A 16,587-nucleotide genomic window follows, 5' to 3' on the forward strand; every position below is an offset into this window, starting at 1 on the left:
TGCATGAATGCGACTCAAAACCAACACTTAAAACACGTAAAAACGAGTCCTATCAAACACCATTCAGGGCACTGCCATGACGTTTACTAATTTTCAGGTATAAAATTACTGTCTTACCCCTAGACGTAAAATTTCACGTTTTTGGATTTTTCTTAATTCTATTGGCTCTAACATGTCTCAGATAATTATTTAAGCTTACATGAATTTTCTTATATTTTTATTTAGCTTAAATCGAGGACTATTCAATTATTCTTTAAATATAACATATTAACGCGTTTTAATCCTGAATTAAACCAAACCTTAATATAAAATTCTCAAATTAAAAAATTAGACTTATAATAATTATTTAAACTTAAATATAATTTTTCATAATTTTATAAAGCATAAAACTAGGTGTTTCAATTAATTCTTTAATTAACGTTTCGTGTGGTGATAAAATCCTGGATAAATCCAAAACTCATTATTTTGATCCCAAATTTTAAACATAACATTTTTATTATTTATTTTACCCTTTCAAATCATGAGCCACACCTGTGTAGCCATGGATCTATTTTTAGTCCCTATATTTTTGTTTTGACACCTTATCGAACCCACCGAGCCATCTCCCAAAATACTCGAGCCATGCCCGAGCCACCTTGAGCCAAAACGTAGCCAACCAATCTAGGCACCCTCCTGGACCATTAGAACCCATAGTATCTACCCTTAAATCCAAAACCGAAGCCCTACTAGAGCTGCAATAACCAGCCGAGAAACCCGCCTAGGAACCCTTGAACCATAATCGTTTTTCCATGAGCCAAGCTCGAACCCCTCCTGAGCCAACCTAGACCCAGACCACTATGGACCTTACTGTACCTTTAGAACCTAAGGTCCTGACCTCAACCCCTGAAACTGAAGCTACACTAGCAGTACTTGTGATGGCCGAGAACCCACCTAGCCTAGGATTCTTGTTTTCTTGCTTAGCCACTTAACCCACGAGCCAGCCCTTGAACCAGCACCTCATGCACCATCCTAGGACCCTAAAGCGTCGACCTAGCCCATCCCAGAGCCCCCTGGCCGAGCCTTTCCTCCCTGCACAAGCTACTGTACATGCGCCTCCCTTTGGCTTATTCTAGGGTGGGAGTCCTAGCTTGCTAGGACTCCTCCCAGCCTCTGGAGCTCGAGTCCTAGTGTGGCTAGGACTCCACCCCTGACTCTTACACAACCCTAGCTAGCCCTGGTCCCAGCCCTGAGCAAGACAAGCCTTTACTTCCCACAAACTGAGCCCTGAAGACACACATGTCACCCGATGGATTCCAGCTTCTATTTTATCATGTTGTGCAGTTTGTTAGTTGTGTTTCTAGGACCCTAACTCATGTAAAAAGATGCTTGATCAAATCCTAATTCATGGAAACCCCTTCAACAACATAAAATCATGATTTTGGATCAAATACATACCTTAAAAATTCACATATTATACAAAAACGAAACTGTTTCATGATGCACTTGTTTTTCATGAAAAAACTCAATTAAATAAATACTATGGTGTGATAGATGATTGAAGGAAATAATATGGCGTCTCGTTACGTATTTAACGCACGAATTCTCATTGACAATTATGAAGAACGGGGACGACAACCTTGGCTAGAAATTCCTTGAAAGCTTCCAATTTTTCCTCTTGAATATTGTATATGTGTGCCGTGTACTTTGGAGTGTTTTGGTGTGCGCAAATCTGAAAGTGGCGTTGGGTTGTGGGTTAATGGGGAGGGTTTATCATATTATATATTTAATTAATCCACTAACAAGGCTTAGGCCCATTAATTAATTTAATTAGGTCCATTTGGCCTATTAGTGTTTAACTAAAATGTTTAAAATAATTTTGCTTAAATAAGTTTGTGAATTTATTAGTCAGATTGTCAAAACGTTTGTATCCTTTGTTTGATCAACTTCCCATTACACTTTCCCAACCCAAAACTTTAAAGGTTGTTTTGGAAAGTAAATGTGATTTGTTCTCTATTTTATATTTATATTTTATAAAATAATTTTTTTCCAAGAAATAATGCATTAGATTATTCAAAATAAAATAAAAGTTACATAAAATAGAGTGAAAATAAAACTATTTTTTTTTGGAAAATAGATTTTTGATCCACTATTTTGTTCAAATTTGGTTTTTAGTTCAACAAGTTTTCAAAATTTTATTTTGATATATTAAATTTTAATTTCGTCTATTTTGGTCCAATTACTGATATGACACTGAAAAATTCTACTGTGACACCACAAAGAATAAAGAATACTGAACTAAAATCGAAAATTGTTGACTTGTTAGATTTCACATCAGATATTGAACAAAATAGCTAAAAATTAAAATTTAGTGTACAAAAAAAACAAAAATTTGATAGTTTAATAGACCAAAACCCAAAATTAGACAAATTAATTGATAAAAAATCATTTTCCTTATTCTGTTTGGTTTTTTTCTATATGTTATATTAGAAAAAACCTAGAAAACTAACTAAAAATGAAATCATGGTTCTTTAAAGTTGTACTTGGATGAAAGAATTTGAAGTCATGAATTTGAAATTATCAAATTCATGGATTTCAAATACATTTGGTTGGGTGAATTTGTTAAACACCTCCTTGAAAATCCATGTAGATACAATGCTAATAATGATGGGTTTGAAAAATTCCCAAGATGACTGTATTTCAAATTCATTCTTTAAATCCATCTAAATCAAATCATATAATCCAAATTAAATCATTTCATTCGAATAAATTATGATATATATTATTTCAATGTTAATTATGATATGTTGGAATATTTAATATTCGCAATCTTGATTTTGATGTTAACAAACTTGTTATTTTGTTTCTAATAAATTTATCTAAGTGCGCAGAAGCTGAAACTGATCAGTTATCGAGCCAAAACTGAAGCTATCGAGACGCAAAATTGAAAGGGCCAACTGATTGCCCAAACTGAATCAGTGGCGAGCCAACTGATTTCACCAAACCAGTTCATGATCAGTTCAACTGACCAGTTCAGAACATCAGTTAGAAATCAATCAATTTGCAGAACACGACAAGATTATTCAAACGGAATCCAGCTGCTTCTGTCCAGTCAAAGGACAATAGTGGACATTGCAGCAGTGCTTAAAGCCAAAACATTCCAGAATGGTTGTCGGAAAGTACAGACATATTTCGAGAAACAGATTCAAATTGCAACAAACATATTTGATGACTCTTGGTTTATAGTCTCATTGCCTTTATAAATATCAGACCATGATCATCAATATACAAGTGTGAGTGAAAAATATACAAGTGTGTGAAAATCAACAGAGAAGGGCACGCATAACACATATCAGCTTACAAGAAGCAATCAGCCCAGATTTGTAGGAACACTTAAAAGTGTTGTCAGCTTAGATTAAAAGCACAATTCATTCAGTGTGTGAGAACACTTTCGTGTTGGATTCATAAATCAGTTCTCATACACTCACGTACAATCACTCACATATACAGAGAGTAGAGCTTATTGAATAGCTGAGTGAGTCTTGCACAAAGATAATAAAATTTTGTATGTAGTCTTTGACACATAGACGTTAAAAAAGTATTGGCTGGAAAGTGTTGCCTTGAGTCTAGGCTAGGATTTCAGTTAGACAGTAGTGTAAGTCCTAAGCTGAGTAGGTTTGTACAAGGCATTGTATAAATCAAAGTCTTCTAGTGGATCCTACTCGAAATGATAGAAGAGGTAACGTATGAGTAGTTGAAGTCTCCAAACATCTATAAATATATTTTGTGTGCTTAACTGTTAAACTATTATTTTCAAACCGATTTGATCAGTTCAGTTCTTACCATAACTGAATTGATATATGCAAGAACTGATCCTCTTATATCAGTTAATCAGTTTACACGAGTTAAAAGCTTTAAACTGATTAGCTTTCTTAATGAATGATTATTTCGAGTATTTTCGCTTGGTTTAAAACCAAACTCGATCTAATTCATCGGTGTTTACATTCTTAAAACATGAGCTATTGCAGCTAATTGAGAATATTGTGTTTGAAGCACCCTCGCAGGTGTCAGAACCGATCCATCATGATATATATTTTCTAACAAGGGAAAATACACTTTTTAATCCATGTAAAATTTATATATATAAATATGTCTCTGCGTCAGTTATGACAAAGCACAACAAGAACATTAAATATTTGCCTATAGTTGTCCATTTATGATGCATTTCATAATTGTCACATCCCAACCAGATCCACGCATGTGTGATTGCACGAAAGCTCCTTTAAAACTATTTTATTATCGTTTTCGTTCAACAAAAATGGTTAATCAAGTTGTTATAAGAGTCCGTTGTACTCATTATAAACTCATTTCAGTTAGTGCAACAAAATTTAAAATTTTTCATTTCTTATCAAATGCGGGCATGCGTGTGGATAAATACAATAATCTTAAACTTTCATGCATAGAATATTTAGATTATTTACATTAAGCAGTATTTGCTCTGTCTCCAACTATTCTGGTTCTAAGCGGAGATAACTTTTGTTGGTTGAATAAGAAGGGAACTCCTTCACTAATTCTTATTATAATTAATCCGGTCAACGACTAGATACACAAGTTCCTTGACTAGACTATACTAGAAATTACTAGCAAAAGTTTGTGTAAAGAAAAAAGAAAAAGAGAGAGGGAGCCGCACCAGCGACAAGCAGCTGCGAGGGCGGGGGCGGCCGAGCATGTAACCTCTTGGGGTTTTTATTGGGGTGGCCGAGTACTAGGAGTAAGGGGAAGGAGGCTCTAGCTTTGAGGCTAAACAGCTTATGGAGGTTAGGTCAAAACACTGGTCTTATATAATAGGCTACATAGGCTCATTTAACTTTTTAGATGGGCTTGGTTGGTCAAGTCCAAGCAAATGATAACTTACTTTAAGTCCATGATCGTGGTATCATCAAAATTCCGATCGAAGATCAATTATCTTTGATCTAACGAGTTTAAATTTTCTCGTTATTATGATGTAAAGTCAATTTTTTCAAACCACTAATTCAAGGAAGTTGCCAATTTTGGAACACTTCCTCACAATTTTGGCATGTACACAATCTTTCACTATTTTTATGAGGCGTGCTCTCAAATACTCCAAAAAAGCTTAAAATAGCTTTTATAAGATCAGTGTTTGACCCTATCAAACTTTTCTTTCTCAAATTTAACTCATTGAATTCATTCATCTCAACAGGAACAAGGAAACCAATGCTTGTGTGACCTTCAATGGTTCAGAGATACAACTAGCCATGTGTTTTTTGATTCAGGATATCTTCCCATATACATACTTAGTCTAATTAGCTTATATGCATTAACTCATTGATCATAACATGTCAGAATTCATTTCTGATCGGATCCATCGAATCATGGTAAGAGCGTTTAGTAGCATCGTCTCATGATCCTCTAGGTATAACTGATATTGTCTACAAGAACCAACTGATTATGGTTTGCGTACAGTACAATATCTTCATCTTATATATCTCGATCGAATCTTTAGTAATTTTCATATCAAGAGTTGCTGGAGATTTAATAACTATGTGAAGCATCTTAGATAATTCATAGTGGCATCACATGTATTTCAAGGAAAAACCCTTTCCTCAAATACTTCTATTTACTCCGACCAGATATTCCGTGTAATATTATCTAATCAGATCACAAAAGATATTCACGCCCGTAGGCGAGTAGAGAATCTCTGATTAAAATGCAATGACTCCTACATGTACCATAACTATACACAATCTCGCCACTTGATGACTCTCACGGAATCGATAAACAATTCAAAGCATAACCCTATCATGTAGAGCCTCATTGTTGTGTCAGGTATGGACTAATGATATATAATCATAACCACAAACTTTATCCACTCGATGAATATAACCAATTGGAAAACGTGTGCAAGGCTAATTCAATAAACCCATTGTATGAGCACTCATCTATATGTTTGAACATCTTTATGTTTTTTTCGATAAAACACGGTACACAACATCACAAATGCTAGTCTCGAGCTTGAGCGACATTTATTTTTGTTTTAGTTTTTTCAACCGACTAGGAACGTATTTAGAATATATATTAACTAAAGATGTGTTTCAAGATAACCATGACATATATGTTCTCATCGTTTATTTACAATAATATATTCAATATCTTTATCTATGTATCTCTTATGGATAAACAAATAAAGTTTTTACCAAAATAAATATGTATTACATCAAAATGAAGACTATTTTACTATAAGTTAAATAAAACTCCAACCTCACATGACCACTTAGAACATCTACTCTTAACATAACAATCGCAAGACCTTTTATCTACACCACATCAGCATGAGCTAACATTTAAAATAATTTGCCAAAATAAATATAATAATAATTGAATAAAGAATATTATTACAGAAAAATATATATTACATAACCAAAAATTAGATTTTTGAGCATGGTCTACTAAAGAATCAATAGCTAAGGAAATCATGAAATTAATGTTAATTCGGCATGCAATCGATTAATTTGATTTTTTTAGTAATTAATAATATATTAACTTTATTTGCAAATAGTTAACATAATCAAGAAGAGAAAATCTTGTAGGTAATTGATAATCAACAGGCCTAAGATCCTCAAGTTAGTGACACTTAGTTAATGGATATTGTTTATAAGAAAATTAGTAAGTGAAAGATAAAAGCACTTTCACATCGAATAATGAAATCCAATTAATCTGAAAGTCAAATCAAATATTTGAACTTTTCTAATTAACTATAAAAAGTTAGAATTTTGTTCCAAATTTAAAATTAAGTAGGTTAAAGTTAACATAAGAATATAGAAAAAAATTCCATTAATTGAGAATTTTTAAATATTAATTAATCTTTTGACCTAATTTATATTCTTAGATGGGAAAAAAAGCACGTTAAATATTTACACATGAATAAGAGCATCTAATATAATGAATATCTATTAGCTGAGGGGATAAAAAAAGATCATAACTTATAAAAATTAAATTCCACTTGTGGTGAAACTGGGTAACTAAAGAACCAATTGGGTTTAAAGAATATCTATTAGCTTTTGAAATTGGGTTTAAAACAGGGAGGGGAGCAATAAAAATTAAAGATCACTGATGTGATGTTCTTATCTTATATCGGTTGAAAATAAAAATTTAAAATTATTTATGATTTGATACGATGGACTTCTATAATAATTAAGTTAAATTTTTCTATAAAGCAATGATTTATACGAAATAATTATGATAAAAAACTATTATTCAATCCCACTTGTGCAAGTCTGGGACCGGGGTATGTCATAATGATGTCAGAGAGCAAACAATAGAAATACCGGGAGTTAAGTGTTACATATGTAGTAGCCACTTCTTGAACCCATGAGAGTCACCTCTAGATCTTTTGCATTTGTGGAATATCGAGTGGTCAAGTCGCGACGAGGATGTCAAGCTCTAAAAGATGATGTTTAATTTTTGTCTCACATCTATTGAAAATGAAAGTTGTAGACTTTTATAACAATTTGTGTTAACTATTTTTATTAAAAAAAAACAATACAAAATAATTGCTATCCACGCTTTATTCCTTCCCATTAACAAATAGCTAGGACTCGTGTCCAGTTATCTCAGCCCCAAATGTCCTCACACTTCAAGATGTCTTTATCACACTTCTTAGCTTTAAAAAAAATTTATATGTATGCAAATTTGTAAAATCCAAGATTTCGATTTTTATCAGGATAGTATTTGTAATTTTAGAGCAGATAATTTATATTGTGTGCAATATTTTGAATCCAGGAATTTAAGATAATACTGTGTATATTTTCGAACCTTGAGCATATAAAGATCTAAGATTCGGGATGATATTGAGATACCGAGATAAAAATCAAGCAAATGATAGTGCAATCCCTAGATTTCGAATTCCATAATGTGTTTAATATTAAATTTCGAAATTTTGGATGGAAGATTTAGATCACGGATAGATACGATTCTCGATTTAAAATCATATTTCAGTCAGATTTCAACGCGATATCACTCGATCCAGATAGCAGCCAACCCCTATAAATAGGAGAGCCTAGTATCTCGAAAATTGCACCTAAAATTTCATTCCATATTTTCGAAATTTTCCCCTAGTCTCCTTAGGATTTTCGAGAGACGCGAAGCGCTGCCGTCGTCTAGCCGCCGGAACAGGAATTTCGAAAATTCCAGTGCAGGAAAACCCCTCTCTCTCACGTTTTTTTTCTACAAGATCTAAGGTAAGTGGGCTGTTTTAAATTTCGGTTGTATGCATATGAAGGTTTCGTTTTTTTTGCTTTTAAAATTTCGGTCGAGCTCCGTCTCCCGTCTATACGTTTTTACGAAAATGGTTAGGTGTATGTGTTGACACTGTGAGGATTCCCTGATAATGGTTGGAATTCCAACATATGACCCTCAACGGTAGGATAGAACCGTTTTATGGCCTCGCCCCCTTAGAGGATTAAAACTTAGGGACTGACGTCAGTAAACCATGAAAGGTGAAAAATCGCAGTGTTATTATGTTACGGATACGATGTTACGATTATGAAAAGCATGTTGTATTTATATGTATGTTTCAAAAATGGTATAAATTTGTTGTGTTATGTTCAATATCCCCCATTTACTGAGTATTTTTTCCCAAAATACTCTTCCCCCTTACTCTCCCCTCCCAGATAAGTCCGAAGAACAGGTTGAGGATGAAGAGTCCGAATAGTTCTGGGGATGGTGATTCGCGAGATCAGTAATATTGCATTTCGAACTTATTTTTTTATTACTTGTAAGACACTTCCGCATTTATTTCCCTTGTTTAGTGTTTGGGATTGTAAAGACAATGATTATTTCGTTGAAACTATGAATTATAAACTGGGTTTGGTTTAGACTGTGTTACAAAGGCTGGTTCTTTCGATTGCGTGATTGTTAAACAACGTCTGTGTCAAACCCGAGTATCGGGGCGTGACATTTTAGTGGTATGAGAGCCGCCAGGTTCATAATCCGGGTGGGAAAAGATTTTTTTCGAAAAATGCAAAAAAAAACCGAAAAATGTCCGGACGAATTTTTAATCGGGACCGACGCTATTCCCTCCAAAACGGCCCAACGATCAATATTCACCACCATAAAGTCGTGAGGTAGGGGTCCAAATCACTAAAATCTTTCGTTTAGGCCTCCGAAACGTCGTTTTTGCCGTTTTAGGAAAGTTTTGTAACCCTTATAACTTTTCATAGGAAACTCCGAATTTGATTCCGTCAACTGTTCTGGAATCCTCTCGACATATGCTTCGAATTTATGTGTCTATCTCAAAACTTTCTATTTTTGGAAATTTTCGAAAATTTTTATTATTTTCATATATTTGACTCTATATAACCTTGAAATTTTTATTCTGTCCTATTTATGATATTCTGAGCATTTCTTTTTTATTTTTTTCAGGAAATGGCTCGTTTTCGTGTCACTGCTTGTAAGAAAGTAACACCGATTACTCATAGGGAAACGATCCAGCTGGATAATCACCGACCTCACACGCGCGCTCAGGCTGTTATACGTTTAAAGGAATTGGCCCTAAGAAATCAGGATAAGACTATCAGGAGGCAGAGAGCTAGTAATCTCGAGACGAGGCAACAAGTGGAAAATCTGACTACCAAACTGGAGGCAGCAGAGAAAATAATTGACGATGTCTTCCAAATGTTCGAGCTCACTAAGGAGCATAATTCCGAGCTTCGAGACTCGTTAACCATAGCAATGGTTCAAGCCAAGCGGGCTACGGAAGAAATGGATAGGTGCACCGTGGAGTTAACTAAAGCACAACTGAAGGATAAAAAGAGAATTGATGAGTCATGGGACATGATTATGCAGTTGTCTGAGAGTAATCAAAGGCTGTCCAAGGAGGTGGACAAAGATAAAGTGAAGAAGAAAGAGCTCATCGAGAAAATAAGGCAAACGGTATACATGCAAGAAACGAGTTGAATGATGCTATAGGAAAAATTTTTTTCCACCGTGAAGAGATTGCCGAGTTGAAATCGGAGAATGAAACTCTCCAGATGCAGCTTGCAGACTTGTTAGACCCGGAGATGTAGGAGGAGGATCCCGAGGAGGAAGAAGCCCCACCTGACGTCGCCATGGGGAATGGAAAGATAGCGGATTAGAGCGTTTTAGTGAACCATTCTTAGTAGTTTATTTCTATTTTTGCTACATTTTCTTTATTTCAGTACATTTATTTATTTCGTTTAGATTGGTCATGTTCATTTATTTTTCCTGCTTGAGAAATAAAAAAATATTTTATTTGTTCCATTGATTTCAATTTACTTCTACACAATCTATTAAATGAATCCTGCTCATACTACAAATTCTTAGAACTTGCAATTGTAGGAAATGGCCGGAAGACTCTCACGAAACAATCGCAACCCGCAGTACGCTAACCACCGCAATGACAATAATGAAGATCCAAATGCGGGCGGAAATCCACCTCCCAGAGTAAGCCTATGCCAAGTTGACCTTATGGCCATAGCCACCATAGTGGCCACAACACTGCAAGGGTTGGGAAACCCGAACACTAATCAACCACCTCCACCACCACCACCAAATGGAATCAAATTTCATTATGAGTCCCTCCGAAAGAACCGATGTCCGATATTCAGAGGGGACGCCGATCCTGAAATTGGCCAGAGTTGGCTAAAGAGTATCGAGACTCAGTTGAGGCTATTGGAAGTTCCCGACGCCCTCAAAGTGGATGTGATCGTGCATTTCTTGGAAGATAAAGCAGCTAAGTGGTGGGAAGCAGTCTCGCCAGCCATGACCGCTAATGGACCAATCACATGGCAAAACTTCCGAGAAACTTTTCTGAAACAGTATTATCCGGCAGAAGTCAGATCGCAGAAGTTGAGTGAATTTGAAAATCTCACTCAAGCCCCAAATATGTCAGTAGTGGAATATACATCTCAGTTTAACACCCTTGGGTCTTATGCTCCAACAATTATGGCAGACGAAGTTCTGAAATTGCACCGCTTTAAGAAGGGGTTGAACAGCAGGATCCAATCAGCTCTAACTGTCTACCAACCTGCGAATTTCTCAGACTTGATGGGCGCAGCTATCCGAGCTGAAACTGATATCCAGCGAAGGGAGAAGGAATATAAAAACAAAAGGCCTATGAGTAATCAATCTTCGCATAACAGTCAGACTTCCAAGAGGCCTAACCAGTCTGGTGGACCATCTAAAGGGCCTTCGCCTAACTCAAGTTACCAAGATATTAAGCCTTGCCCAACTTGTCACTTACGGCACCTGGGAGAATGCCGAAGAAATAGTGGAGTATGCTTCGGATGTGGGAAAGCGGGACACCGAATTTCCGAATGTCCTACTGCCGCCAACCAAGCAGCTGGGCCCAACAAGGGAACTGGGCCAAATACAGGAGCTAACCCTAACAAGCCAAAGGAAGGCAAGCCTAATGCCAGGGTGTTCGCCATGAATCAAGAAGAGGCGTACGACGCCAATGAAGTCGTATCAGGTACCATCTTAATTCAAAAAGTACCTGCTTAGGCATTGTTTGACTGTGGTGCTACACACTCTTGAGTGTAAAAGGTTTGCTAAGAAATTAGTACTTAAGCCCGAATCACTAGCTGAACCTTTTCGAATAGCCACACCTACGTGTAAGACCATAGAAACTCATGAAATTCACAGAGATCGTAAGATCAATATAGCTAACCAGACTTTCAGTGTCGACTTGATACAGTTAGTTATGGTCGACTTCGACATCATTTTAGGGATGAATAGGTTAGCCAAAAACAATGCAATAGTGGACTGTAAAGGGAAACGAGTTAAGCTCCAAACCCCAAATCAGAAAGAGATCGTGTATCAAGGTAAATCAAAGGAACGGAAATCGCTCCTTTCTGCTTCCCAAGCATGGAAGGCCATGAAGTCCGGAGAAGATATCTACCTAGCAATGGTTAGCGAAGTGCAAGAAGAAGTCAAACTGAAGATAGAAGACATCCCAGTAGTATGTGAGTTCCCGGATGTTTTTCCAGAAGAACTCCCAGGGATAGTCCCGGACCGCGAGGTCGAGTTCAAAATTAATCTGGTTCCTGGTGTAGCACCAATTTCGAAAGCACCTTACAGGATGGCGCCAGCTGAACTCAAGGAGTTAAAGGAGCAACTCCAAGAATTGTTGGACAAAAAGCAAGTCCGACCAAGTGTGTCCCCATTGGGAGCCCCAGTACTCTTTGTAAGGAAAAAGGATGGGAGTATGAGATTGTGCATCGACTATAGAGAACTGAACAAGATCACTATTAAGAACAAGTACCCCCTCCCGAGGATTGACGACCTATTTGATCAGCTTAAGGGAGCCGCAGTATTTTCTAAACTGGATCTGAGGACTGGATACCACAAACTAAAGGTCAGGGCAGAAGATATCCCAAAAACAGCTTTTCGGACAAGATATGAGCATTATGAGTTCACAGTAATGCCTTTTGGACTGACCAACGCGCCTGTAGCCTTCATGGACCTAATGAATAGAGTTTTCAAACCATTCCTGGATCAGTTCATAGTGGTATTTATTGACGACATCCTCGTCTATTCTTCCAACGAGAAAGATCACGAAGAACATCTCCGCATTGCACTTCAGACTTTGAGAGAGAAGGAACTCTATGCTAAGTTTAAGAAATGTGAATTCTGGATGAACAGTGTATCCTTCTTAGGACATGTGATCTCTGAAGCAGGAGTGTCAGTGGACCCCAAGAAAGTCGAGGCGATTACAGAATGGCCAAAACCTAAAAACGCCACAGACATCAGGAGCATTCTTGGACTGGAAGGTTATTACAGAAAGTTCGTTGAAGGTTTTTCTTCAATTGCCATACCACTAACTAAACTCACTCAGAAGAATTCCAAGTTTGTCTGGGACGAAGGTTGCGAGAAAAGTTTTCAGACATTAAAAGAAAATCTCGCATCCATGCCAGTACTAATCTTACCAACTGAAGATAAGGAATTCATCATCTACAATGACGCTTCTAAGGAAGGTCTGGGATGCGTACTCATGCAAGAGGGAAGAGTGATCGCCTACGCATCAAGCCAGTTGAAACCGCACGAGCAGAACTACCCTACGCATGATCTGGAGCTAGCAGAAGTTGTCTTTGCTTTGAAAATTTGGAGGCACTATCTCTATGGTGTCAAGTGTGAGATTTTCACAGATCACCAGAGCCTCAAGTACTTGTTCACCCAAAAAGAACTGAACATGAGGCAAAGGCGGTGGATCGAACTACTGAAGGACTATGACTTGACCATAAGCTACCATCCGGGTAAAGCAAACAAAGTGGCTGATGCACTAAGTCGGAAGAGCCCAGGCAAAGTGACTCTAGCTTCCCTCTCAGCCCAGCCATGTCTGCGGGAGATCGTCAAGTTAAACCAAGATCGAGAACCGGTGCTGACCAAATTTAAAGAGCAAGTCAGAGAAGGAAAGTCTCAAGATCTACAGATTGATGACAAAGGAGTCCTGTGGATGAAATGATGACTATGTGTACCAGAAAGCGATAACATTTGCCAAGAAATACTGTCAGAAGCACAGAAGTTCAAATTTTCAGTCCATCTAGGGAGTACAAAGATGTCCAGGGACCTTAATGGCAATTTTTGGTGGAATAGAATGAAAAGAGACGTGGCCGAATTTGTCTCAAAATGCCAGGTGTGTCAACAGGTCAAAGCAGAGCACCAGCAACCTGGAGAATTATTGCAACCTTTGGAGATACCCGAGTGGAAATGGGAGCACATCTCTATGGACTTTGTGGTAGGGTTGCCAAAGTCGAGGCAAGGTCAAGACGGAATATGGGTAATTGTAGATAGACTTACAAAATCTGCACACTTCCTACCCGTTCGTATGAACTACAATCTGGACAAGTTAGCTAAACTGTATATGGACAATATTGTGCGACTTCACGGAGTACCAGTGAGCATCCTGTCTGACAGAGACCCAAGGTTCGTCTCACGTTTTTGGAAAAGCTTTCAGGGGGCCATGGGAACAAAAGTTACTCTTAGTACGGCCAATCACCTTCAAACTGATGGCCAAACCGAGAGAACAGTTCAAACATTGGAATATATGCTGCGAGCGTGCACCCTAAAGTTCAGTAGCAATTGGAGCAATCAACTAGCATTGATCGAGTTTGCTTATAACAACAGCTATCACAGTAGTATTGTGATGGCTCCATACAAAGCTCTCTATGGAAGAAAATGCCGATCACCCTTATATTGGGATGAAGTGGGAGAAAAGGCAATAGTAGGACCCGAGCTTGTACAGATAACAATAGACAAGGTTACCGTAGTTCGAGAGAAACTCAAGGCAGCTCAAGATCGACAAAGATTTGGGCTGATCTGAAGATAAGGCCAGTGGAATTCAACGTTGGTGAGAAGGCCTACGTAAAAGTATCACCTATGAAAGGAGTTGTCTGATTCAGTAAAGCTGGGAAGCTAAACCCTCGTTATGTGGGACCCTTTGAGATTTTGGAAAAATTAGGCACGCTAGCATACAGATTGGCACTGCCACCAAGCATGTCTAGAATTCACAACGTTTTCCACGTGTCCCAACTACGGAAATACATCTCGAACCCAAGCCACGCGTTGGAAGTAGAACAGCTCATGATAGAAAGCAACTTGGGAGAAGAACTGAAGTACGAAGAAGTTCCCATTAGAATCGTGGGCACCAAGGACCAGGTACTACGACGACGAATCATTCCCTACGTCAAGGTGCAATGGTCTAACCACACTGAGAGAAAAGCCACGTGGGAGCTAGAAGAAAGGATGAAGAACCAATACCCGTACCTCTTCATAGACCAAGCTAACCCAAGTTTCGAGGACGAAACTTCCCATAAGGAGGGAGAGATGTAAAATCCAAGATTTCGATTTTTATCAGGATATTATTTGTAATTTTAGAGCAGATAATTTATATCGTGTGCAACATTTTGAACCCAGGAATTTAAGATAATACCGTGTATATTTTCGATCCTTGAGCAGATAAAGATCTAAGATTCGGGATGATATTGAGATACCGAGATAAAAATCAAGCAAATGATAGTACAATCCCTAGATTTCGAATTCCATAATGTGTTTAACATTAAATTTCGAAATTTTGGATAGAAGATTTAGATCACGGATAGATATGATTCTCGATTTAAAATCAGATTTGAGTCAGATTTCAATGCGATGTCATTCGATTCAGATAGCAGCCAACCCCTATAAATAGGAGGGCCTAGTATCTCGAAAATTGCACCTAAAATTTCATTCCATATTTTTGAAATTTTCCCCTAGTCTCCTTAGGATTTTCGAGAGCCGCGAAGCGCTGCCGCCGTCCATCCGCCGGAATAGGAATTTCGAAAATTCCAGTGCAGGAAAACCCCTCTTTCTCACGTTTTTTTTTTCTACAAGATCTAAGGTAAGGGGGCTGTTTTAAATTTCGGTTTATGCCTATGAAGGTTTCGTTTTTTTTTTGTTTTAAAAATTCGGTCGAGCTCCGTCTCCCGTCTATACGTTTTTACGAAAATGGTTACGTGTATGTGTTGACACTGTGAGCTGAGGATTCCCTGATAATGGGTGGAATTCCAACATACGGCCCTCAACGGTGGGATAGAACCGTTTTATGGCCTTGTCCCCTTAGAGGATTAAAACTTAGGGACTGACGTCAGTAAACCATGAAATGTGAAAAATCGCAGTGTTATTATGTTACGGATACGATGTTACGATTATGAAAAGCATGTTGTATTTATATGTATGTTTCGAAAATGGTATAAATTTGTTGTGTTGTGTTCAATATACTCCATTTACTGAGTATTTTTTCCTAAAATACTCATCCCCTTTACTCTCCTCTCCCAGATAAGTCCGAAGAACAGGTTGAGGATGAAGAGTCTGAATAGTTCTAGGGATGGTGATTCGCGAGATCAGTAATAGTGCATTTGGAACTTATTTTTCTATTACTTGTAAGACGCTTCCGCATTTATTTCCGTTGTTTAGTGTTTGGGATAAAGACAATGATTATTTCGTTGAAATTATGAATTATAAACTGGGTTCGGTTTAGAATGGGCTACAAAAGCTGGTTGTTTCGATTGTGTGATTGTTAAACAACGCCGGTGTCAAACCCGAGTATCGGGGCGTGACAAAATTTTATGCGGATCAATGGTATAACATATAATTCTTTATATATTAAAGTATAATGATATAGGAATATGTTTTTTTCCTATATATATATATATATATATATATATATATGTATAGCTTTAATTTTTGTTCCTATATATATGTATAATGTATAGCTTTAATTGAAATATGATTTTTAAAAAAGTTAGAAATATAATTTAAATATGTTTTGGTAATAACAATGATAATTAAAATCTTGCAGGATGTAGGCTGCTGGACTAGCTAGCCGAACTAATTTTTACTTATAGAGTGATTTACTAAAATTCTCTCGCCTCGAACAAAATTAATCAACGTTCGCGAGACAAAAATAGTGGGCATTCCAGAGCTTTATTACATTATATACTATTTTTTGGAAATAAGATAAAACAAATGTGGCATTCTCTGCATGGAAAACAACTTATCATACATTTGAGAGCCATTTTTTAAATTCAGTAACGTAGG

The 16,587-nt window shown here is 37.1% G+C and overlaps 1 protein-coding gene across 1 annotated transcript; it reads left to right on the forward strand.

Annotated features, from left to right (window-relative positions):
* The first annotated feature begins 8,690 nt into the window (after positions 1-8,690).
* Positions 8,691-14,335, forward strand: LOC140817816 (uncharacterized). Its single transcript, XM_073177604.1, has 6 exons — positions 8,691-8,718; positions 8,872-8,960; positions 9,418-9,927; positions 10,354-11,485; positions 11,577-13,122; positions 13,609-14,335. The coding sequence occupies exons 1-6, from the start codon at positions 8,691-8,693 to the stop codon at positions 14,333-14,335; spliced, it is 4,032 nt and encodes a 1,343-aa protein (XP_073033705.1).
* The last annotated feature ends 2,252 nt before the right edge of the window (positions 14,336-16,587 follow it).

The sequence above is a fragment of the Primulina eburnea genome, chromosome 17, assembly GCF_022965805.1.
Source record: "Primulina eburnea isolate SZY01 chromosome 17, ASM2296580v1, whole genome shotgun sequence".
Lineage (NCBI taxonomy): Eukaryota > Viridiplantae > Streptophyta > Magnoliopsida > Lamiales > Gesneriaceae > Primulina > Primulina eburnea.